The sequence below is a fragment of the Falco rusticolus genome, chromosome 1 (genome assembly GCF_015220075.1).
Source record: "Falco rusticolus isolate bFalRus1 chromosome 1, bFalRus1.pri, whole genome shotgun sequence".
Classification (NCBI taxonomy): domain Eukaryota; kingdom Metazoa; phylum Chordata; class Aves; order Falconiformes; family Falconidae; genus Falco; species Falco rusticolus.
The window spans coordinates 20492945-20518556 of record NC_051187.1 but is presented as its reverse complement, the minus strand read 5'-3'; the positions used below and the strand labels follow the sequence as shown (position 1 = coordinate 20518556).

At 46.2% G+C, this 25612-nt stretch overlaps 1 protein-coding gene across 3 annotated transcripts; it reads left to right on the top strand.

Moving 5' to 3' along the window:
* Positions 1–120: 120 nt before the first annotated feature.
* Positions 121–18888, top strand: TMEM248 (transmembrane protein 248). 3 transcript variants are annotated; one of them, XM_037374770.1, is made up of 7 exons: positions 121–277; positions 11262–11436; positions 12119–12404; positions 13653–13803; positions 14551–14734; positions 15207–15350; positions 16125–18888. In XM_037374770.1, exons 2-7 carry the CDS (start codon positions 11278–11280, stop codon positions 16143–16145), a joined length of 945 nt encoding a protein of 314 aa, XP_037230667.1. In that variant the 5' UTR covers positions 121–277; positions 11262–11277; the 3' UTR covers positions 16146–18888. The 3 variants fall into 3 exon arrangements, with proteins under 3 accessions (XP_037230667.1, XP_037230659.1, XP_037230674.1); XM_037374762.1 differs by lacking the exon at positions 121–277 and adding an exon at positions 1000–1214; XM_037374777.1 differs by lacking the exon at positions 121–277 and adding an exon at positions 9029–9395.
* The last annotated feature ends 6724 nt before the right edge of the window (positions 18889–25612 follow it).

Sequence of the window (25612 nt, the reverse complement as noted above, 5' to 3'; positions counted from 1 at the left end):
AGATTAACGTGCCATTTGCCTTTATCTACAGCCACCCTCCCTTTGTCAGAGATGTGTGCAGGGCTAGTGTATACGATTTAAAAAAAAAAAAAAAAAAATCGACTCAGAGGCTTGCCAAATGTGCGTTGGCAGCGCTACCTCCTGCCTCCCAAAAGCCTCAGCCCAGAAGAGTTGTTAAGGAAGAGTAATTCCCTACAGTCCTTGGACTGCCTCGGAGGCAGGGTCACTTCTCACCTTTCTGATCTTCGGGAAAATGCTGTAGTTTCACCTTTCCAAGGTAACGCAGCTTGTCAGGACCCCCCACCCCCCAACTTGGCAGACACCCCCCACACCCCCCAGCTTGTCCAGCCGCTGCTGCGGGAGCCGGGGGGGCCCTGGCTGCCAGCCGGGGGGGCCGCAGCGGCCCTTGCCCTGAGCACCGGCGCTGCGGGGGGGGTAACTGGCCAGAGCAGCCAGGGGGGCTGCTCCCCTGCCCCGCAGCACGGCGCTGCCCCGTCCCGCAGAGCCGGGCGCTGCCTCCCCCCCTCCCCGTGCACCGGCGTGGCTGGGCTCGGTGCGGTGCGGTCCCGGTGCGGGGCTGGCTCCTCGCCACCACCGCTCCAGCCCAGCCGTTCCGCCGGGCTGCGCCATGACCCCGCGGGGGCAGGGTTGCATCCTGAGCCTCGGCAGGTGCTGGGCGCCTCTAAACACCGGGAGCGGCGGGGGAGTGCGGGCGGGGGGCGCGGAGCGGGGGCCCGGCCGGGGCCGTACCCCCCTCCCCGCCCCGGGCAGGGCAGAGGGGAGCTAGCGGGGCCGAGCGCTGAGCCCGGTGCGGCAGCGGGCGGAGCGCGGTCGGCGGTGCCGCCCCGGGCCGGGGGTGCCGGGGAGCTGCGTGGCCCCGCCCGCCACCGGGCTCCTCCCGCGCGCTGCCGGCGCCGCCGCAGCTTGTCCCCCCCGCGCCACCGTCCGCGCGGCCGGCCGGGGTCAGGGGTCACGGCTGCGTCCCCGGAAGCGGCGGGAGGCGGTGGCGGCGGAGGAGGCGGGTGTCCGGGCGGCGGCGCCGGCAGTGGCCTCCCCCCTCCCCCGCCCCGGTCCGGCTCCCTCCCCGTAGCCCCCGCCAGGGTAGGAGGATGGTGCAGAGCCCGCCCGCACGGCAGCCCCGCCGCCTCTGAGCCCGCCGCTGCCGCCGGGCCTGGACCCGCCCGGCCCGGGGGCCTCTTCCCCTCGGGGCGCCGGTAAGGAGGGGACGGGGCGGCGCGGGCTGAGGGGGGGCCGGTCCATCCCCCCGCGGTGGGCCCGGGCGCGGCGGCTCGGGGGTCGCCTACGTGCTGCTGGACCCGGGAAGTCCTGCGGGCCTCGGCGCGGGGCCCGGCGCTGGGCCGCTCCGTGTCGGCGGGGGGGGGGGGGGGCACGGCGGGGCGCTGTGCGGGTGGCTGGGGGCCGCACCTGCCGGGCCGGGCGGTCAGGGGGAGCCTGGGCCGCGCCGATCCGTTTTAACCTCAGTTTTACTTCTCTTCCCGACTTTACGTTTTGGTTTAATAAGGGGGTGGGCTTGGGGTGGTGGCGTCGTATCGGGGAAAAACAGTAAGAACAAGTAATTCTGGTAGTACTAAAAATATATCCCTTTCAAAACAGCTCCAGAATAGCGATCCCTCGGGTGGTGTTTTACTGCTTGCTCCATTACCCACGTTTTATTCACCTCTACTTTCTGGATTTCACTCTAAAGGTGTCACCATATTTTTAAGGATAAAATTTCTGGTGCATCATGCCTAGAACATGGCTGCTAGATACCGACCGTGCAATCCGAACCATGTATCGTAATCGCAGATCCGGACACTGGGAAACATTTCAGCCTGACAAGGGAAAAAGCAGATTACAGCACAGCTCCCCCCCCCCCCCCCCCCCCCCTTTCTCTTTGTTTGCTTTCGAAGAGGTTGTCGTCTCTGGGGAAATTTATTGGCATGATTAGCTCTGTCGGTGTAATTATATAGGTAAATTTGCCCTGTTAAAACAAACCTTGAGTCTAGGTAACGACTAATTAATGATTACTCTCCATATCCTTATAAACTTCTGAGAAGTTTTGCAATTGGAAGTATGTCACAGGATGAAAGCCTGTTGTGGCAGGGTCCATCTTTCATGATACTTCATTAATGTGTTTTTGTAAATGGTTGAGTTACAGGAAATACATTCCGAGCCTTTTGCTTCGAGGTTGGATGTACAAAATGGTTCTAGGTTGGTCTACCGCCACTTCCATCTCCCTTCCCTCCCTCTGGTCTCCGGGAATGGCTACAATCCAGTTCCTGGTCGGCAGGTGTCCGCAGGGCAGGGGATAACTTTTGTAGGCAGGCTGAGCAGAGATAATTAATATTGAATTATGCCTGCAAGCCGGAACGCTCTCTGACCCCAGAGTTAGTCCCATCAGAGAGGATTAAGACCTTAGTAGCTTTGTTACCTCCCGTGATTCGAGGAGTGGCTCAAGGCCGGTGGAATGTGATTCTTCTTTCCGACGTGAAAGACAAGAACTTGAAATGCCGCCTAATAATACAAAATAAACACTGTGCTCTGTCAGGGGGGCAGAGCATCCAAGGGCATGAACAAACAGACCTCGGCGGCCTTTGTGTGAGCTGGATGCATCCGGCAAGAGACGGGAGGCTGGTACGTCCATCACCCCTGGCTGGGCGGCGTACCACAGGGGTGCGACTCCCTCCTGAAACCCTCCCGGACACTCTTCCTGCAGGTCTGTTAGCTGGGATCACCCCCTTTTTTTTTTTTTTTTAATTTAATTAAATAGCATAACATTTTTTTTTTGTAGGAATGGAACTGTTGTATCAAATAAGCCCTAAACCAAATATGAACAAAACTCCTTGGGGGCAGAATTTTGTTGCTTTTCCCAGGTCTCCCCTTGCCGAAAGCATGCTGGTGTTGGGAGCTTCATTTTTTTAAGAAGACCATTCCGACCTGTGAATTAAGCTGGTACTCAGAACTCCTGGCGTTTGTTTTGGAAGAAAACTTGTGTGTGGCCTGGCATGTTGGATTTTTTTAATTACCTGTCTGTAAAACGGGGATTGTACTTACCTGTGTCAGTTTGGGCTAAACAAATTAAAGTCCTGGCATTTTTTGACCAGTAAGGGTGAAGTACACAGACACGGGCAGTATTACTGCCATATCCTTGATATTTCAGCTGTTGCCTAAATCTCTTATTTCGGTCATTTTTGCTGCTGTTTGTATTTTCTTCTTCAATAGTGGCTGCTGGCTCTTTTCCTACTTCTCTTACACAGCCAGTGTTACCTTCTTTCTACTTCCAGAACTCTTTATTTTGCCATTTCCACTAAAGCTGCCATTTCCTCAACTTGTCAGTCATTTTCTGCTTGTAATTCAAGCTGTGTATCTGTCTGTGTCTCTGTCTCCTTACAGTTCTCATTACAAACAGTCTGAAGAGCCTTTTTCTGGCATTTTTCTGTACTTAGGCTGCTGAATTCTGTACTGCACTCCTGCATGGGTAGCGTTAATGAAGTCAACGATTAACCCCCTTAAACTGGTCACTAAACCAGTTTCTGGTTATTAAACTGTTTCACTTTTCATACTTACTGAGTAAAGCCCTTCCGTGAACTGCATTTGTTTGGCAATTTTCAGCACGATATATGCAGGATTTGATTTCTCATGGAACTTTCAACAGATCCTATAAAACGGAATCGTTCTGCTTTTGCCTTCCTCTCCCAGGTTCTCATGCTAAGCAGCAGTAACCAGAACAGCATTTTTTAATACAAACTCAAAGTCCTCAAGTCTAATATCATATGTTTTATTTTAGTCTGTATGATTTAGATTATGATAAGTCATGTTGTAAGTCATGACTTTGACTTGCAAAAGTTGGAAGGTTCTAAAAATGCCCAAGCCAGAACTCTTGTATATGAAAGTGCGCTCTTTCCCATGGCAGGGCTCCCTTGGCAAACAGTGTTGCCTTTTTAAAGTTTGGCAGCAAAATGTCTATTTTCAACCAGCGGTTAAGTTTACTTTTATTTTACAGCTGGTTATATTTTTAAATCGTGTTTTTTCACTTTCAACAAAAGTCAGAATTGGGGGTTCATTGAACCAGGGAAAAAAAGCTTTCCTCCCATCATTTGTATTTCCTGGCTTAGAACTTTTCTACCCTTTTCTGGTGGTTCTCTCTCTTTTTTTTTTTTTTTTTTTTTTTTAACTCAGCATTTGAAAAAGGTATTTGGAACTTGTTTGCATTTGTCTGGTTCTGCATACATTTTTCTTTTTAAGTGGTAAATTAAAATCAACTTGGCTGTCCCAGGAGCATCAGCTGACACGCTGTGCTGGTGTTTGTGTTAAATCCAGCACCGGCATTTTGAACTACAACATGTGTTTGTTGGAAGGGGCAGTTAAGTATCTGGAGATGTTGCATACACAGATTGAATAATGTTTGATCCACCTATTTTAGCTTTTATTTTTAAACTCGTTTTCTTTTTATTGTAAGTTTTCTTTTTTATATGAAAATCGTAGTCAGGAACTTTGGTGTTTGAAATTCAGTATCAATTTGATCCTTAAAATTTTCTGTAACTCTGAACAAATTACTTCCCTTAGCTTTGTTTTATGGGTAGAACTGAAATGTTTGCTGTTTATGTAGCTCTTGGGGATGTTGAAATGCTTAATTACGCTTTGAAAAGTGTTTTGAGAGGTGAAAAGAAACATTTCTTGCAATTATGAAGTGTTTTGCTTCGTTCTGTTGTTCCAAGTCTGCGGGCTCTCAGGCTTTTGTTAATAATCTGCCTCCGGACTGACTCTGTTATCAGAATTAACACGAGGAATCTCCTTTTCAACAGGTGGTGATGTCACTCTCCTCCTGTGCTGCCCAGCGTCTTCTGACTGTGCTCTTTGTATGTGCAAAGAGCCAGGCCATTTTTTCCTGTCATGCTTTTTGCTTCCAGGCACTAGGAGAATGTGGTTTCTATTTAATCAGTAAACATATTTATAGGATAAAATAGCTGAGAAGACTGTGATGAGCCACTGACTGGTTTGAGCCAATTCACTGTTCTCTCTCACTTGGGTGCCTTCTCCTGGAGCAGTCTTGGGGGAATCGGGGTGTTTGTGCACAGCGGGTTGCTGAGCTTCTGCTTATATTTGGTTGCAGTGGACTGAAAGATCTCGGGTGATGTTTTCATCGGCTTTCTTCCTCTGCATGTCCTGATTGCTTTTCTTCCTCTACTTTGTGAAGGAGACTGATGGCATTTACTATGAGTCTGTTTACTTTGCTTTATTTTTTTAACACTGAAGGACAGGAGAAGGGGGAAGAGGATCAGCTGGACAGAAAAAGTGCTCTACTCTGGAGGATTGCCCTCCCTTCATTCCTCCGGGAGTTAGCCCTGCGTGCCCTTCTGCTGCTGTTTTAGGTTTTAGGCTGTACAATTTCATCCCACAGGGTCTTGATACACTTCCTAGAAAGATTAACTGAAACAGCTGCAGATACTGGCACCTCTTTTTTTTTCCCCACAGATACTGGTATGGTAAAGTAAGTCTTCCTATCAGATTAGTGGGAAACCGCTCTTTTTCCTCCCAACTGCATGTTTTATGATAAAAATACTATGTAAAAAATCTAGATTAGCCTTCCCCAATTCCTGGAAGAAACTGACTGTAAAAGTTCTAGATAGTTTATGTAGTAGAAATTAGTAGTTTGTTTCAGGGCATAAAAAGGCAGACTTCTGGTAAGTTTAGAAGCTTCTGTTTAATTTTAATTTGTATTCTGTTTCCTTTCCCTTAAAAAAAGGAGGGGATAATAATTGCTGCTGCTTTGAGAGCCAGCAGGGGTTTTATTTTCAGTTGTAAGTTCAGCTGAGGTTACTTTTGCTAGTACTGTTAGATAGGCTGGTGATGTTAGGTTAGAGATCCAGGCGTTCTTATTAATTAGTATTTATAAAGCTTTGACAGACCATTTAGAACAGGTCCAGCCTGGCCTTGAACAATTCCAGGGATGGGGTATCCACAGCTGCTCTGAGCAACCTGTGCCAGTGCCTCACCACCGTCACAGTAAAGAATTTCTTTCTAATATCGAATTTAAATCTGCCCTCTGTCAGTTTAAAGCCATCGCTCCTTGTCCTGTCGCTAAAGCCCCTCATAAAAAGCCCCTCCCCAGCTTTCTTGTTGGCCCCTTTAGGTACTGGGAGGCTGCTCTAAGGTCTCCCTGGAGCCTTCTCCGGGCTGACCTGTCTCAGCCTGTCTTCCCAGGAGAGGTGCTCCAGCCCTCCGAGCATCTTTGTGGCCTCCTCTGGACCCACTCCAAGAGGTCCATGTCCTTTTTGTGTTGGGGGCCCCAGAGCTGAACGCAGGGCAGCAGGGAGGGTCTCACCAGAGCAGAGCAGAGGGGGACAATCCCCTCCCTCGCCCCTCTGGTCACGCTGCTGGTGACGCAGCCCAGGGCACACAGCACACAGCCGGCTTGCTGGGCTGCAGGTGCACATTGCTGGGCCATGTTGAGCTTCTCATCAACCAACACCCCCAAGTCTTCCTCCTGCGGGCTGCTCTCGGTCCATTCTCCACCCAGCCTGTATTTGTGCTTGGGGCTGCCCCAACCCAGGTGCAAGACCTTGCCCTTGGCCTTGCTGAACTTCATGAGGTTCACAGGGACCCACCTCTCCAGCCTGTCCCAGTCCCTCTGGGTGGCATCCCTTCCCTCCAGCGTGCTGACCACACCAGCCTGGTCTCGTTGGCAAACTTGCTGAGGGTGTGCACAATCCCACTGTTGATGTTGCCAACAAAGACGTTAAGCAGCGCTGGTCCCGATGCTGACCCCAGCTTCACAGCTAACACAACTCCAATATATTTTGCTTTACTGTTTTAGTGATTTAGGGGTTAGACATCAAGTTCGGTTTGAAGAGAAGAAAACCAAACTGAAGTTATTTTTGGTACCTGCTACTGTTTACTGTTCTTAAATGACAGGCACTTTCGTTTGGGATCCACACAGTTTCTTTGTTCGCGTGTTATTTATGGATGGTTTGCTAGGAAGATCACAGCTCGGTTGGTTTGTGTTTATGAGTGGTTTTCTGGCACACAACATTATTTTCATTAAAGTAGTTAACCCTGATGTGACCCATTTCCTAACCCCCATTGTATACTAGTAGTGGGGCATCTTTGAAAACATAATTGATTTATAAATAAACTGAACAGTGAAGATTAAAAGCGCTGTTATGTGCAATAAGATGTTCAGGCTTAGAAAACATGCGAGGTCTTCATGGAGTGCAATTGGGATGGGTTAGTGCTGGCCTGCTGCCCTTCTCCTCCACTCAGTTGTCCTCCTTAAGATAGTTCAGTGGTGGTTTTTTATTATTTAAACCCCTCCCAATATTTTTCTCCTCTAAACTGACTATCTTACATGCACAGCAAGAAGGGGAAACACTTGTAAGGAAAATTACATGATTTTAAGCTTTCTAGTGGAAAGATGGTAGCTGACATTGTGGCAAGATATGTAAAAGTTGTCAGAAGCTTACTCTGATATTTGTAAAATTCATGTTTTGAGGTTTTTTTTTTCCTTTTGGCAGCTGAATTTGACTTTGAATACCTGCTTTAAAACGGCATGCTTTTTTTTGTTGTTGTTTGGTTTGGTTTGGTTTTTTAATTGTTAGGAGTTCAATTCCTTTGATTCAGCCCCAAAATGGGAATTTAATACTTCTTCTGTGACTCATTTAATTGACTTACTGGTCTTTACAATAGACTTCAAGATTTTCTTTATTTATAATTTATTCTTGAAAAACTCATACGTCTATTTCAGAAGGTACCTCTTCTATATTCTTTCATATACAAATAAGGAGGCATTTAAAATATTACTTCTTGGAGGTTGCTGTGTATGCTCTTGAACTGTACTGGAGGAAGACTCCCAAAACTGTAGAGTAAGTGACTATTTCCTTGCTTTTTTAGACAGCTGCCTAATTCTGTGTCTGCCTGGGACTATTATTAATTGTTGTGTATTTCCATCCTTTACCATTTTTATCTTTTGAACTATATAACAGAATTTCCAGGGTTTGTAGGGCCTGATTTAAGAGCACGCTATGTCTCCAGTGCTTGTGGAGTGTTTCCCGATGAGTACTGTCAGCTGTACCTCTGCCTGAGCGTGGCATTTGGGTTTGATGTGTACACCTCAATACCGAGCAATTACTTTGGAGCTGGTGGCCAATGTTCCAGGCTGGCAGTTTTCATTCTTCCCGTTGCGCTTGAGCTACTTGCTAGGCTGACTGTGGAGATTTTTATTGCACAAGTATTAAAAGGCTTAGCCGGAGCAGAGGGAGGCAGGCAGCAGTTATTAGAGCCGCTTTCTAAATTATTTATTTAGCTAAAAAGTGAAATCTGATCTCGCTTGCCTGACCTGCCAGGAGGGAATAGCATTTGGTTTCTTTTTTTGACTTGGCGAAAAAGAAAGAAAAGTTTAAATTCTTTTCTTTCAGTTGTTCACTTACGCTGAGGAGGCTGTTAGTTACAAGCGGAGCTGGCTGAAGAAGGGATTTGTGTTGTGTTTCTGACCGGTCCCAACAGAAAGGAGGTGTCTTAAAGGTGTGGACAGTTACTGAGCCCCTAAAATCTAGCGGGAATATGGTTACGTGCCCTGATCCGTTTCACGAGTTCTTTGATAATTAGTGTTATTTAAGCACTTCATTTCGTTACAAAATCAGTAGTTCTTTAGGCAGCGGTGTGGAAACAGTCTTCGTTCTGGCTTGCGCTGTGTCCAATTGCTGTTTTCATGTCAGCTCTCATATTGAAATCCACAGTTGTTCCCTTTTCTCTCACAAATGCTCAAAATGTATATTAGGCTTCGGAAACGGCAGCTTAAAGCATTTTCTAATTGCTTTCAAAGCCGCTGAGTTATGGGAGCATATTAAGCGACCGGCGCTTAAAAGCTGGTGATCTCTTACATAAAAATATTAGCCCAAATATTTTTATATGTCTGCTTTTCAGCACATCCAGTTTTATGGCTGATTTTAGACCCTGTGGTAAACAAGCATGCTAATGGAGCTGTTGGAAGCCCCTTTAAAAAGGAATCACAGTGCTGTGGATGCTGTGGGTGACATTCAGCTTTGATTAAATGCTGTAATAAAGCCCTGCATCTGCGGTGTTATTTTCAAAAGGAAATTCAGAAGGGAACACTGAATACAACTCTGCTTTTGGTTTATCTTTTGATCTTTTTCCATCTCAACATGTGTCTCCAATGTTTCTAGGTGGAGCGTTTGGGATTTTTAATAGGGCTCATTTAAGAAATTTGCTGCCAGTGGCAAGATAGGAGGCAGAACGTACAGAAGTGCGGCTCGTACCCAGCATGATCCTTTCCAACACCAGCTCTCCCTTTCTCTCTCACTCCTGCCTTCTTCTGACAGCTTCGCTGGCCTGTTTGGCCGTAGCACAGCTGGTCTTGGACACAGGTACAAGTTCTGGTAAGGTGCACATTTATCATGACTTTTTTTTTCCTCTCTTCTTTTTTTTTTTTCTTTCCTCTCTTCTTCTCTCCACCCTTTCTCTGCACTGCTCTTTTCGCTCTCGGACACATTCAGTATTTCTGTAAAGAGATGTTTGCAGCACCCAGTTGTTCTTGCAGATCAAAAAAGTTGCAGGCTTTCCTGTTTTTTGCAGAGTGGATAAAAACGGGTTGATGGTGCAAAATAGTAAACCCGGGATGTGATCTTGTGCTCTGTAGTGAGCACTGTTTCAGCACATTTCCCTGAGGAGAGCAAGTAGGTGTGTGTGGAGGAGACGGGGATAGTCAACATGCACAACTTGGTGCTGTGCTGTTGCCGCAGGACCTCGGGTCTCTTCTCCGTGAGTTGAATTTTCCCCTCTCTGGGGCACTTTTGCAGGTTTTGTCAATATTCCTTCCGTTAAGTATAATAGAAGCATTTCTGCCAGTAAAGTCTCGAGTATACACAAGGAAGCTGTGATCGTTGTACGTTGTGGGATCTGAAAAAGACTGTCTGAAAGCTTGTTCTCTCCCTTTCTCCTGCTTTCTTTTACAGCAAAAGATCAAATCAAAGATCACTCTCCCTTGCCCTCTCTCTGGAGACCTGTCCCCCTCTCATCCTCAGACTTTACACTCGCTGCTGTCTACATCTGGCTTGTAAATGACGCAGGCTTCTAATAAGAGTCAAAGAGAATCACCCAGACCTGCAGGGAGCAGAGTCCCTGCCTTAATTAAATGTTATCAGATCTGTATGAATGCTCACGTGTTAACCATTGCAGTGCTGAATTCTTTAGATGCTAGTTCTGAACATTTGCCTTTTCCTATGAATTTTGGGGATAAGCAACACATTGTTGGGAACAGTTACTGCCTTTCTTGTTCAGTTGGGGTTAAAAGCCTTTTCAGCCAGGATTTGAGGTAAGACAAAGATAAGAGGTTTGCTCGAAGCTCTTCTTTGCAGAGCTGCTGAAGCAGGTGCTGCAGAGCTGCCCTTTAACACTGGGCTGTTGACTTTTCGTTGTGAGTAGAGATGGGGAAGCTGATACAGTCAACTTAGTTTGGGACTTTCTGCTCTGCACAAGAAAAGAAGATTCAAAAGGGGAATCGGACAAGAGATTATATTTTGGACAAAAATTACAGATAGAGTACATTTCTTCAGCATGGGTAAGGCCCTCTCTTTGTTTACAGAGTCTAGCAAAAGTTCTCTAGATCCTGCAAGAAGCAAATAAAGGAAGGAGGCTTCCAGCCTCCACCCTAATGCAGTTGTGAGGTGTTTCTGACCACAGGATTCTTGATGCAGAAGCCTAATTGACGTAGACAGCTTCTCAGGTCCCGTTTTGAAGGTAGAGGCATTTGGGGCTAGGAAAGGGGTAAAGGGGAACTTTAAGGCTTCAGCCACAGTTTTTAAAGTATGTGCAAAGATGTGCAAAGTTTGATCCATGAGCTGCCTTACAGCTCCGTCTGCACTGTAATTTGATGAACTAAAATATTACTGGAATTAAAGTGTAGCAGCATATATCCTGCCTAGGTGTGTGGGGAATGAAAAGAACTGGTTTTATTGCTTATCAGTGATACTTGGCTGTGCTAGAAGTTGTCCTCGTTTCTTAAAATCTGTTCCCAGGTGGCAGTTTCAGGTGCTGAGAAGGTGATGTCGAGCATGTTTTGATTTGTGCTTTCGAAGGCATACTGAGTCTGATGGCAATGGAAAGTACAAAGTCATAAAATTGAATCTCCTTTTACTATAGGATTCCATTTTTCTTTGTCAAGTGTTTCTCTTAGGTGAACTACCAGCCCCCACCCTGTAATACACACAGCCCAGTCACTCTGTTGTAATGTTCTTTGTTTTCAGGCGAACAATCAGAATAATGTTCAACATAAACCTGTTGGAGAACCTGAAGGTTTACATCAGCAGTCGACCACCACTTGTGGTCTTTATGATCAGTGTAAGCGCTATGGCAATAGCTTTTCTGACACTGGGTTATTTCTTCAAAATCAAGGAGATCAAGTCACCAGAAATGACAGAGGTAGGTACAAAAAGTTCCTGAGCTGAACAGTGGGAATACTAATTTGAAAAACATGCCCAAAGCTCATGAGTTGTTTGTTCCCCCCGCCCCCTGATAACCCTCTCGTGGGAGTGTGTGGTGTCTTATGGGAGTTGTCTTCATTTATACTTGCCTCTAATTTCACAAGGAAGGAGGCTATTGGGCTGAATGTTTGAATAGCCTTGTTTTATTTCGAGGATGAGGCTAAATCATCTGACATTGATCTTCCCTGCTATGCCTAGAGGCGTTTCTTTTTCTTGATCTGTTGTGTCAGCTAGCTTGTTTGTGAAACTTCTTCTCTAGTAGTACTGTCCTGTAATGAGGGAGACCTTGCTAGAAACTGCTCATCCCGCGAGCGTGGTGAGAACAGAGCAAGTTACTAGGATTTTTTTGCAGTTTAAAGGAGGATGTTCTGCTGCTGCGCTGGGTGGCAGTCAGGCGGGGGCTGGGATTGAACACGTCTAACTTCTTTAAACAGCTTGCCCCATTGTTGAGATAGCCATGGTGGTATTTGGGCTTGCTTTGTGAGCGATGTCTTAAATGTTAAATGGCTCGGAACTGGGGGCAGGATGGTACACATCAAGGGCTGTGCCGCCCTGCCGGGAGACGGGGCAGCCAACGGGAAACTTGCTAATCTGGTTGAAATCTTCGTGTTTGTTTTAAGGACTGGAATACTTTCCTCCTGAGGTTTAATGATTTGGACTTCTGTATATCTGAGAACGAAACCTTAAAGCATCTCATCAATGATACCACAACTCCGGAAAGTACCGTGACGAGTGGGCAGGCGAGATCTTCTACGCAGTCTCCACAGACTCTTGAGGACTCTGGTCCGATAAACATCTCTGTTACGGTCACGTTGACGCTGGACCCGCTTAGACCGTTTGGCGGATATTCTCGCAACGTCACACATCTAAGTTCCACAATCTTTGGACACCAAATTGGACTGTCAGGTATGCAAAGCTTGACCTTTATAAATTAGAATGGTAATTCTATAATCAAATAAAAATTCTCCAGCTTATTATTGGTGGGATATATCTTTTGTTTAGAACATAGATGTGTTTCCAGATTTGTTGTGAGTGTACTCCTATATAGAGCCCTTCACTTGTTTGGCAGAAAAAGCTTTTCCCTGCATGCAGAATGGAAAAGAACCTGCAGGTCTGCCACAATTAGGCTTTGCAGTTTTAAATGATTAACCTAATGACTGGAAGGTCATTTTTAAGCCAACAAAGTTCCAAGCAGCAAAAGCTTCTGCGTTGACTATCTTCACTTCTATCTTGATACATCTTCAATTCCTCAACTCGCGTTTTAAAGGCATTAATACATATACATTAGAGATCAAGTAGCACGTTGTCTAAAAAAAATAGCTTATATAAAATGCATGTGAAAAAGCTTTAATATCGAAAACAGCAACAAAAAAGTGGTTACAGTTTCTGTGGTGTGAAGAGACTGATCTGCTGTGTGGCTGCCCTGCCAGTAAGTTTTGATAGGAGATTGTAGAAACTGATAATAGAACGTCATTGAATTTTAGCTTTTAGCCAGGGTTGCATTTTATTCTAATGCCTGAAGGTGCCTTGAACCTCAGAGACCTGTGAAGAGACATTTAACACAGCTCTAAATCTGTATTACTGTATTTTATGTTGCTGTTGTTTTGTTACTGCTTTAAGAGCTATCAAATGCAAGTTCCATTTCCAGTAGCCTGGATTTATTTCCAGTGTGAATATGTCCACATGGAGTTAATGTACATTACTTGATCTGCAGTTCAATGTCTGCTGGCACCTTTTTGTCTACAAGGATATCTCCAATTTGAAAAGTAAGCACCAGAAAAAGGAAATGGGGAACAAAGTCTTTGGGAGGAGAAAGGCCAAAGATCTGTGATTTTACTTTCTAATAAAGTTCTCTGAACATGCGTGAATTCACGTACAAGTAGTGAGTTTTTCATTTCTGAAAGGAGTGTAATGACCCCATTTCTTCTGGGGGCAGGACAGAGTAGAAAGACCAGCAGCTGGGGGTTTTGTAGTTCGGTTTGTTTTGTTTTTTAACTTTCTTTTTGCTCTCTTTGATAGTGAAGATCCTGGATGACTTCAAAGGTGATGGTGGTGGTTGCTGCCTTAGTCATTTGCGTGTTGGCCTTAGCCTAGCAATCGTTGCTCAGATACTTTTGTGAACGAAAACAAGCTTTCCTTCTCTCTTTCTCAAAGGCAGAGAATCCCATGAGGAAATAAATATTACGTTCACCCTGCCGGCTGCCTGGAATTCAGATGACTGTGTTCTTCACGGCCACTGCGAACAGGTTGTGTTCACAACCTGCATGACGGTGACAGCAGCCAGCAATGTATTCCCTGTCACAGTGTAAGTGCATTTCAAACGCTCCATTATAGACTGGTTACTGATTAATTCCTCACCCGGGTCTCTGAGGTTGTTACTTCCTGATGAACATCACTGTTGGCTGTGGAAATGATGTACCAACCTTCCTTTCCCCACAGTAAAAAACTTGTCTTGGGACTTTTGCTGTTGTTTAGCAACACTAGATTTTTTTCAGTGTGTATTTTGAACTATAGCCCCTGTGCTGCCTGTGATTTAAACTTCACTGGGAACAAAAGAATCCAGGAATATTTGAGCAAGATACCCTATAATTTAGTTTCACTACCTTGTGTGAGAGTTAAGGCTTGACACTAAGATTCTTACCCTCTTCCCTGCCGAGATCAGCGTAAGCCGAGTGCTGCTTTGCTACCATACCCCGGCAGGTCCAGACCTCGCATCAAAACAGTTTCCCTTGGTTTTCTCTAGGCTCCCTGACACTATTCAATACAACTTGGAGAGCCACCAGGTGGATTCACATGATTTAGGAAAACCGCTGGTTTTCTAATGAAGCTGTGGGATGTCGACTTACTGGAACAATGTGCAGTTAAATTCTGATCTTAGTATAGGAATCACAGGGGGGGTTTAGACACTTTTGGTTAAGCTTTGGGTTTTGTTGTGGTTTTGGAAGGTCCAAACTAAAACCATGTTTTACGCTGCCATTGAGAAGACTGAAGTTAGCCGTACTGAACATGGAGAATGGTAATTGGGGTGCTAATTATTTCTGTTTTTCTGCAGTCAGCCACCACATTGTGTTCCTGAAACATACAGCAATGCTACACTTTGGTACAAGATCTTCACCACAGCAAGGGACTCTAATACAAAATATGCACAGGATTATAACCCCTTCTGGTGTTACAAAGGAGCAATCGGAAAAGTGTATCATGCTTTAAATCCCAAACTAACTGTTATAGTTCCAGATGTAAGTGCCGTGGTGGTTTTATATGTTATGTTGAATAAATGCTTAGCTCTGTTTTGATTGAATATGGTTCTGTTCATAAAATAGTCATGTTTGGTGCTGGTTGGCTATGTAGTGCAAGGGCTGAGTTGGGTGTGCTTTACCCCTGGTGAGTGTGATGGGCTTCATGTGGTCACACGGGCACGTGTCCCGTGTGCCTCGCAGCTTTTCAGAACTACAATTTATATTTTGAAATCGTTTGACAAAAGACACTGCCCATATATAGGAAGAGATTTCTAGTACAGATTTTTAACACAAGGAACATTTTGGCTCTTTGTGCCACAATTAGGAGTCACTTTCTTCACTACACCAGCTGCGTAAAGGGGAGAAAGTTGATTCATGAAGTAATTTCCATGTTGATATGATAATTATTGCTTTAATATAAAGTGCCAGCTATTGGTGCATTGTCAGTAAATGGTTTTAATTCTCTGTGCAGGACGATCGCTCTCTAATAAACCTGCACCTCATGCATACCAGTTACTTCCTTTTTGTGATGGTGATTACAATGTTCTGCTATGCAGTTATTAAAGGCAGACCAAGCAAACTGAGGCAAAGCAATACAGAATTCTGCTCTGAAAAGGTAAGTGTGTAATAACAAAATATTGACTCTGATAAGAAAACACAGTAAACCTCCTTTCTTACATAGTACAGACTGGTTTTTGTTATCTCTGGAGATATAGATTTAATTCCTTCTTAGACAGACATGGGTGTTTAATTGTGGAGAGTACAGACGAATGCTACAAAATATATATATGTGCTTTGTAGGTCCTCGGAGTTTATTTATCTCCTACAGAAATGGATTATTGCAGTTCAGTACATGCTGTAGTGCAGCTCCTCTGCTATAATTCTGATGTTGCTTACACCGTTTTGTATGAAGGATTGAATAGATGGCATTGAGTGGTTTTATTTATCTTTTATCAGAACAAACTGAAAACTGTTTGAATAAAACATGATACGTAATTCTAATGGTGGTTAATCAGAATTAAATTAAAACCAATGACAAGGTATTGAAATGGTCACTATTCATACTGCATTGGAGACCTGCACTTTTTGAAGGATTAAATATCAATATATTTAATTGTGAAGGAGAAAGCTAATGGCAGCTTTTGATCTTAATGATATTTTGTAGTATAAGCTGGTTTTGGGGCAGGTTGTTTTTGGCTTTTTTTAATTGATTATGCTAAGTACAAAAAAGACCTTCAGACTTACTTTGATTTCCTTTCCAAGTTAGACTCTTCCAGGTTCTTTGAAAAGGCAAGGACAGATATGCCAGCTGCATGGAGATAAGTAATATCACTGTTACGGGATTAAGAATTTGACTTCTAATTAAATGTTTTCTTTTTCTTTTGTTTAGGTTGCTTTGTCAGAAGCATAATCCATTGTCTCCTTTTACCGAGAATGACTGAGAACCGTAATCATTGCCTGCTGAACCCAGAATGGGTCTTAACACTCTGTGAATACATTATCTTGCAATGTTGGTTTATTCCAACCAAAGACATTTCAAGTGCCTGTAATTGATTTGTACATATTTATAAAGGTATATTCAGAATAGGTCAGATGACGCACTTGTTCCGCATTGTAGTGCGGCCAGAAATTTTCAGTCTTTACCTGTGGACATAGCCGAATGTTTGTGTAGATATGTTTAGTGATATGGCTACATATAGTCAGAGCAAGATATTTTTGTCTAGCTGCATCTGGGCAGGTTAAGATGCCTTTGCAAGTGTCTCAAACAAACCAACAGATCTTTGTTTTTTGCCCAATGATATGTACAGTGTGTTTGAAACAGTATGCACCTTTGATATAATACTGCATTTCCAAAGCCACCAATCTACTACATGAATTAAATGTGTATTTGTGTGGCCTAATACTTTCTTCCATTTGCTCCTTGCTTGCCAGAAAAGATATCAACATTTTAGATTTTTTTTTTTAAAGAAATACATATTCACATTTTAATATTGCTGTATTTAGGATAAACTTGTGCTTTTATTCATAGTAAAAAAAGTTAAGAAGTGAAGTCCCATTTAAAAATATTTCTTGCTGAAGAGGACTGTTTGGTTTGTTGGGGTTTTTTTCCTGGTGTGGTTTGGTTGTTTTTTTTTTTAATTTTCATTTGGCTTGCTGAATGCCAGAGAACCAGTCAGCATAGAGACTATCTGGAAAGCTTTCCACTTGGCCTCCCATCCACAGCCCTCAAACCAGGATTGTGCGTCTCTGCTGCAGAGCAGCTTTCTGTAAACTTTTTTTTTTTTTTCTAGAAAGTGAAACTTAATAAAAAGATGTATTGTATTAACAGTCTATTGGGGCTCCGCACAGCCTTGGGCAAGTGCAAATAATGAAAGGAAAAGAAATCCCATAGTCTGTTATAGAGCTTCACTTTGGGACTCTGCATCCATCTCTGAAGGGCAGCTGAAAATGACACTTTTATTAGCTTTGTCCCATTTCCATTTAATGCGGTCTACTCAGGGGAAAATGACAAGGATAAAACTAGGGCTGTTGTGATTAAGGTCAAAGAAACTACCCAGTAAAACATACTGTTCTTGTTGTCCATTCTTAAATCGGAGGGTTTGTTCTGTGCGTTTCTCCCTTTCCCATTCTGGCTTTTGCTGTTTGTTTCTGGCTTCTTACTGAGTTAGCCTCCTTCATTTTCAGGAGTCAGGGTTTTCCTGCAGACGTTGCCACCACTGCTTTTAAAAATCTCACTGGTTGCCTTAATTGACCTTTCATCTTGTCTTTCAGCTTTCTTGCCAGGTAGTATAACTGTAGGTCTGCATACATCCACACAATGGTTTTTTTCCTGCTCTTCCTTTTGCTTTACCCTACACAAAAGAAGAAATACAAGTCAAAATCTCCCAATTTTGTCTCAGTTATGCTGGCATAAGATTCTTACTTTATTACCTATAGACACTATTGAATGGTACCCTACCGGTTTGTAATGCATTAGACTTCAGTAAGCTCATGAGTCTTCGGAGTGTTTCAAGCAAAATAGTCACATTTTTCTTCGGAACATGTTTCCTTTATAGAATTTCAGTTATTTAAATGGTGTTAACTAACATGCGTTTTTCTCCAGGGATGTTAAGGCAAAGCTTTAAGAGATGGCCTAGTTTGAATTCTAGGGATAAAACGAAGCTTCCAGTTTTCTCCTGATGCTGCTATGGGCTAATACTGCTCCACTGAGAAGAATCAGTAAAGTCAAAACAGGTAGATGGCTTCTCATGAAAACTGTCTGAGCTGTTCCTAATTCATGCATACCCAGCCCTCTGCATTAATACTGACTTTAGGGTTGCCTGTGAGGGTGGCTTGATCTGGGGACCAAAGGCAGGAATAGGAAATGGGTTGGGGTGGTGTTGCATGGTCTGGAAATAGCTAGAAACCACCCAACATAACACAACTTCTTTAAAAAAAGTAAAGCCGAGTCCCTTCTGGTTTAAGCAAATTAAATATCAATCTGAACTGGGATTTGGTCTGTTGGGGGGGGAAAGAAATATTTTTATCTGGTTTTGCTATTTGATAATAAAAGGAGCCTGCTTTGCAACTTACCACCCGCTGTATTGAAGTACCCAGAAATAAGAAGACTACGACCCACAAAGGCAAAAGGGAAAATGTTAAGAGTTGCATTTTTTGGCCTTAGTTTACCCCTTTGCACCCCTGTATTGCAGCAGAGAGGTAAGGGGGTCCATCGGGTTGCAGTGCTGTAATACTGAGGAGTACTGGATTGTTCCTAGGCGCAATGTACAAAAGTTAAATGCAGCCAAACAGAAGAGTAAAAACTTAATATTAAAGTTCAGATCATATTGATCTTTCCTTTTTTGTTTTCTTTTTCTTTTTAACTATGACTTGAATCAGTTTTGATTCTATTTGTACGTGTTTTCTTGTTCTTAGAAAGCTGCCATTTTCTGTTGCGTTTTTCTTTGGCATTACATAGAAAATCTGAGCCTTGGTTTTCGACCCTCTGCAGGTGATTGTAGGGTGAAGATGGCTTTTTTATTTTGTTCTGACATTTCACTTGTCTTGTTGCATGATGATTAATAGCTGATTTGGAAATGACATTTCTCTCCTAGATTAATTTTGTGTTTGTAAGATGTGCATATTGCTTTGCGGAATAAAACCAACGAAGTTTATTCTGTTGTCTTTATTTGTACTGCCCAGTTGCTGTGGAGGTTTCATAAATCACCTGTGTTATAGGGACCATCGGAGGAAATTAGTGGTGTAAGTCCACAGTAGATTGGAATTTCAAACCCTTTGCGTACCTGTGGTGCAGTGAGCACCTTGCATAGACTTTTTTCTTTGTATATTGCAGTGTAGTGAGTGTAGCTGGTGCCCATCATGAGAAATGCAGAATTTTTGACCTAGACCCCTCTGTCCTGTTGCTGTTCCTTGAGGATGATCACTACTTCCACTGCTTCCTCACTACAAGTGCCGTGTAACTTCCTCAGCTGAACTGAGACCCGATGCTGAGTGTTTCAGGTGGCAGGAGGTGGCTAGGAGGACACGTATGGATGGCTGTTGAAATGAAGATGATGTAACTTGCTAACTTCTAGAGCCAGTTACTGTGCAGCTGGAACCAGTTGCACCTGTGTGGTTTTGGTGCTTGAGGGAGCAGGAACAGCATACTTCATTTTGCTCTTGGAAGCTTTTGAAAAGCCGTGTACTTGCAAGTGCAAGGAGGCCAGCTTGTCTGTCTTCTCTGAAAAAACAGTTCAAAGCATCCAAATGGTGCCTATTCAAATCTGGTGGCAAATGAGAGCATTGTTTAAAAGCAAATCTGTAACTTTTTAAAAATAATTTTTACCAGGCAGAGAAACTTAATAGAAAAAATTATTTTTGTAGATTTTTTTGTTTGTTTTTTTTTTTACACATCCCCTGGGCATGGCTCTAGGAAACATGGCTAGTTCTGAAATGTCTGCCCTGAACGAGCACCGCTGCCCTGTGTGAGCATGGTCTCAGCTTGGAACAAGTCTGTCACCACTTCAGTTAGCGAAGCAGTCTTTGGCCTCTGCTGAATTCTGTCCCTCAGCCAGCAAAGTGGAAGAGAAAGGCAGCTGGACACATATTCACTTGTTTTCTTAAACAAACTCTCTTTCATAACGCAAGCAGCCACTATTTGTCAAGTGCACAGTTCTGGTCAATGAGTTCTATAGAAGCGCCACTTCCTTGAAGAAACTCCTGCTTTCATAGCTCTTACTGCGTAGTTACACCAGGGTAAACTCACAGGAGGATCTCCGCCAAGTTCCCACTGGGGAAAAAAGTACTTGGCAAATCAAGGATTGAATTAATCCCGTTCTAAAGTAAAGGTGAGCAACCTGCTGCCTGGAATGTTTCCCAAGCCTCTTGGATGAGGAAAGTCTTGCTGGAATTTAGTGCCATTGCCTTAAGTCAGGTTCTTTCAGGGCTCCCTCATGCCCCTTGATAGTATGAACAGCTTAAAACTAGGTGTTTTAAGCAGGTGGTAGGATGCAGGGGGCAAAGGCTGGCTGTTTTGCTGATACTTCCAGGTGCTGGAAGGTTGGAAGGGTGGAGCGAGCAGGAGGGATTCATTTGATAACACTGTAATCAGGCTGTTTGCTCATAACGATGATGTTTGTTAACAAACTGAAATAAGGGCAATGAAAAATTATGTAAAGCTTGCTCATCTGGAAAAAATGCACGTGCTGTGTTTGCAATCAGATTACATCTAACATTAGCAGGCTGCTACAGATTGGGATGAGAAGTACCATCTGCTGTCAGCGATGGCATTTCTTTAATCAGGTGCTTTGTGCCAAATATTTTGGTTTTACGTGAAAGTATTGCTGAAAATTAGGAACAGCATCTGTCTTCTCACAGCAGCGCCTTCTTTCTGCAAGCAAATTGCTTTAGCTTTTTTGAAACAGCATTTCAAAGAAATGTTGTTCTCAAAAGTTCATATGAATGAGTATGCTGGCAGCTGCTGAAATTTGGATTGTAAATTCTCCTTTTCGCTTCCCTCCAGCACTAATCAGAACTTTGGTAGTGATGAATTGCCTGCTAGAGTGAGAAAATAAATCTGTAGCTGAAGGTAGAAACCCATGTTTCTATTAAACTCTTGCCACTTGTTTATCTGCTGTTAACCAGCTAACTCACTGACTTCCACACTCCTGATTCTGAGCCCCACAGCTGTCCTGGAGGATCCCTGAGGACTTGCACACACAAAGGTTCCTTTGTGGTATCTCCATTAACTGGGTATCCTTTCTGTTGGCCTTTGCCAACTTTTCAGATGTAGTCTGTTAACCCCACGTTGAAAACAACTTGGCTAAATAAATAGCAAGGCTGAGAAGCAAGGTGCGAGCTTGCTGGAGTTGGATCTTCCTTCAGCACCGATGCTGAGCGGCGTCCCTGTCCCTCGGTGCTCTGCACCGGCTCTTGGGAGATCAAGATTCCTTGCTGAGTGACTTGGGCAGCTTGTTTTGTGTTTGCAGATCTCAGTTTCATTTTGTAAAGGGCTTTTACAGCTCTGCTATGACCTTTACTGATAGAAGTAACTTATCCTTGGCAAGAAAATGCATCCGACTGACTATGCTGCTGCAGGGATGAGAAGGCTGTGTCATAGCCTGCAAGGCTTCCTAGCAGAACCGGTACTCTCTACTTACCTTTTGAAGGTGTTTCTTTACAGGATGTTAAAGAAACAGTTGAGACCCAAGCATAGATTTTTTTCCTTCTGCTTTTTCTGTTGTTAGCTCCTTGCAACATGATTCTTGCACCTTGAGGAAATAAAGCATAAGATTTAATCTGTAGCTACAAGAAAAAAAAAAGTTGGGCAATCCATAGACCAGCTTTTACATAGACCTTGTTAATGTTTGTGAATAAAATATTTCACAACATATTATCATTTATCCTTTGAAAAGATCCCTTCTGGTGATGATCTCTTATCTTCTTGGAGGAGAGGGCTTTACAGCAAGGAGGACGCCAATATCCTCTCTATGGTCTTGGTGTAAATCACACCATGGAGTAGTTTTTGAGCTCAGGTAAAGCAGGTGACTGAAAAACGTGGGTAAATCCATTATGTCTTGTACCTGTTTCACCCCAGGGCCCTGTAGGAACAATATTGTCATCTTCTAGCAGGCACAACTGGGTAAGAAATGTGATTTTGTAGCCCATAGATGGGACCACGGCTGCATGCATCTCCCAGCAGCGCTTGCCGTGGCTCAACACCCCAGGCAGGATTTTGACCCTGGAGTTGTAATTCTGTTTCTGGACTCTTACCCTCTTCTTCCCTCGCAGAAGCAGCATTTGCTGGGCAGCTGGGGCCGGGCTGCTGCTGCTTTGTTGCGGGGGGTCCCAGGTGGGTGGACGCACTATTTTGCAGAGTAACGAGGACCAGCAGGCTCACACATGCCACCGAGGTGGCCAGGTTTTGCTCTGGCACTTAGCTGGAGCCAGGTGGGCTGTGAGCACAGCTGGGGGGAGGTGTGGGGTGGCTCCTGGCTGTTACTCACAGGTGGTGCCCATCACCCTGATTGCCCCTCAGCCGGGGTGGGAGGCTGAGGGGGCAGCTGCCCCTGACCAGAGGGTAACGGGGCACCCTGGGGAGGTGTTCCAAGCAGTAAGTGGGTGTTTTGGGTGCTGTGGCTCAGCGTGGTACCAGGCACCGCTTGGAAGCGAACAGGCTGCACTGGAGCTACTGGATTCCTCTGGCCTTGGTGAGTCCCTGCCAGTGGGGAGAGTAGGGGGGACTGCGGGAGTGTCTCCAGCGGGGCCTTCGCCGCTGTGGGGCAAAACTGGGCTTCAGGCTGGTCCCAGAGGGCTTCGGGGGATGGTGGTCGGTGGGTTAGAGGCGGCTGGACGTGCCCCCAGCCTTGGGGTTAACCCTGCTGAGAACCCGGTTGCGCTCGTGAAGGCTCGGGAGGGAGCAAACGGCTGGAAAATGAACTTTTCCACGGAAATCCTTCGTGAGCTGATGCGGGTGACCTGAAAGAGACCAGGAGACCCGGAGCGCTGGCCCGGGACGGGGAGAGGTCTGGAACTCCTGCAAGGAAACCACTTGTAGCGCTGAGGCAAACTGGAAACTGTCCGCTGGGGAGGGGGGCTGCGCCCTGAGGGGGGGCTGCAGCGCGGCCCGGAGGCTGGGAGCGGGGGGCAGCTCCGCCGGGAGCGGGGGCCCGGAGGCTGGGAGCGGGGGAGACGCTGTATTCGGACGGGGCTCGGGCTCGGCTCGGACGGGCTCGGTCGCGCTCGGGCTGGACTCGCGTTGTGCTCGGCTGCGCTCGGCTCTCCCCGTGGGGCACCGCTAGGTGGTGGCAGGAGCTCAGCCTTCGGGCCGCCGGGCCGGGAGCCGAGCTGGGCCGGGCCGAGCCGTCTCCCGTGCGGGGCTGGGGGTGTTTGCCCTGCCCGGGCGCGGGGTGTCGGCTCCCTCCGCCTGTCAGGGGACGGTGTGAGGTGGCCGAGCGCCGCTCTGGGCCCCGTCTCCCTCCGTGGTGCCGCCCAGCCGGGCCCGCGGGGCAGCAGCCGGTGCCCCGGCCCTGCCCGGGCTCCAGGGGCACTCTCCCCAGTGACACGCTCCAGGGGTGCCCCCGGGGTGTCGGGGGAGCCGGGGGCTGCGTGTGTCGCGGCTGCACCCCTGAAGGGGCGTGAGGGCCAGGGCGAGCAGCTTCCTCCCTTCCCCTGGTACATCCTTGTCGCACGTCGTGGACCCCCTAAAATTCATTTAGGGGTTCATTTAGGAAGGGAGGACAAACGGTTTGAGCAGCAGCAGTTTTCCAGCCCTTTCCCCGGTGTTCCCGGGTGGTCTCCCAGTTCAGGTGCTCGCTTGGCCTGGGCCGGTGCCCGGGTGCTGTGCTGCGAGCTCGGCCGTGGGACCCAAGACGGGGATTTTCAGGGGGGTTGACTTTATCTATAGCTTCCATGGAGCCCGTGCCCCTTGGCATCTCCTGTGGTGCCAACGGGGAAAGGGAGAGCAGCGGGATCTCCCCGTGAGGCTTTCCCGGTGTTGGGGGCCCAGGGTGCCAGCCCCCCGCGTCCCTGGCTCCCACCGGAGCAGGAGGTCACGCTGGGCCAGAACACCTTCCCCCCGACAAAACGCCTTGTGTCCATCTGTATTTCCGATAAGCAACACACCCACCCTCAGCATTCGCTTCTCAGTAGGCACGTAGTATCCCCTGAGTAACACCCAAGGCCGCAGATGCGCTCTTTTAATTAGAAACAAATCTTTCATGGGACAGAGGCCCTGTAGCATTCCCAAGGCTGCTTTGTAGGGTTTCTAGGCTGACTCGGAGCTGGTCCTGCAAACTGGTGCCCGTTCCAGGTGGCTGCTGGAGAGAAGTAGCTCCTTGATGCATTTGGCGTAGCAGGGATAGCCTGATGCCTCAGCTCGGTTCTGTTCCCACAGGTCCTTCCACATCTGTGGTTGCCTGGGGAAAGTCTAGAGAATTAGTTCATTTTTCCTGGGTCTTGCTCCCAGGCAGGAAAGGGAACAGCAGGAAATTTGTAAGGGATAAACTGGGCTGGTGGATCTCCCCCACGGAAGCCCAGCCTGGTGAGCAGAAGGCTTACCAAGCAAAGGTCAAAGCAATTAGACAAGCCTGTTCCTGCTATTGATTATTGCCAAGGATTTGCCTTTCTCCTTATGTGAGAGTCATACACCTCAGTCTGATCTTGGTGCTGGCTAACAAGCACAGGGGTCTGTCTTAATTCAGAATTAATATCAACAGCAATACTGGGAGGAGAGAGGTGTTGTTTCTAGGAAGACAGCTCAAACCCCTGCTGGCAGCAAGACTTAAGTATCTCTTGGCCAGGACCCAGCTCCTGTGCCTAACTGCCCTGAAGGCAATGGAAATTAGGAACCAAGTTGTTTTTTGGAAGATTTGAGCTTTCCCCGGTCTCCTATTTTAAATAAAGCCCCAGTCCCTGTGTTTGCTGGCTGTTACGGGTGAGGGACCTCTTCTTTCTCCCCTTGCTTTGGACCTTGCTGTGTGCAAGGTTCGTGCTGGCTGTTAGTGAGGCAGACTCCTGGCAAACTGTGCTGCACCAGTGCCCCAAGAGCACAGCCCCCTTATAATTATTTATGACACTCCATTGTGCGTGAATAAAATGGTTTGTAGGAATACAGGAAGCCTTCATCTGCGGGAGATGTCCCAGCAGTGTCTGCCCTGGGCACGCCGCTCGCATGAGGATGCTCTGCCATTGCCAGAGATCTGCCTGGTGTCAACGCAGCCCTTTGGCAGGGGTTACTGCCTCCCCAGTGTTTTGTGTGCAGAGGGATATAGACCAATACAAAGCAGTTTTTCAGCAGAAAAACTCTCTCCACCAAGCCATTGCCTGGGCATGACTGCAGATGCATAAAACAACCGAGTGACTGTAGCACAGGGGGAAGCCTGTAACCTGGCACATAAGGTGGCTGTCATCTTCTCAAAGCCCAGGCACAGCTGGAGGCCGGCATGGACCCTGGTGTCAATTAGAGCAGCTTGAAAGCTGCTGTGTTTGAGCTGACTGGCTGGAGGAAGGAGTCCCCCAGCATCCAGGGCTTGTTGGAACCCAGCACTGCCGGGACTTGCCTGCTTTTGCTTGGCTGGGGTAGCTGAATACGCTGGCAGATAATGGCCCCCTGGAACGGTCGCCCTGATGAAGTCAAAATACTTAGAGAAGCACTTCCCTGTAGTTGAGAACTGGGATCTGAGCAGATCTGCTGAAAATTGGAGGGCGAAGCGTGAGCATGCACCGAATAACACAACCTCGGGTCGACGTGCCAGCTACTGCAGCATGGTACCTCCCCTGGAGTCACTCATGGCATCACAGCAGCAGATGGAGCTAAGTTTGAGCTGCAGTTCATAGCTGCCCAATGATGGAGTGCAGGCTATTCCTGGATGGGGTGGAGAAGACATGGTGCCTAGCCCT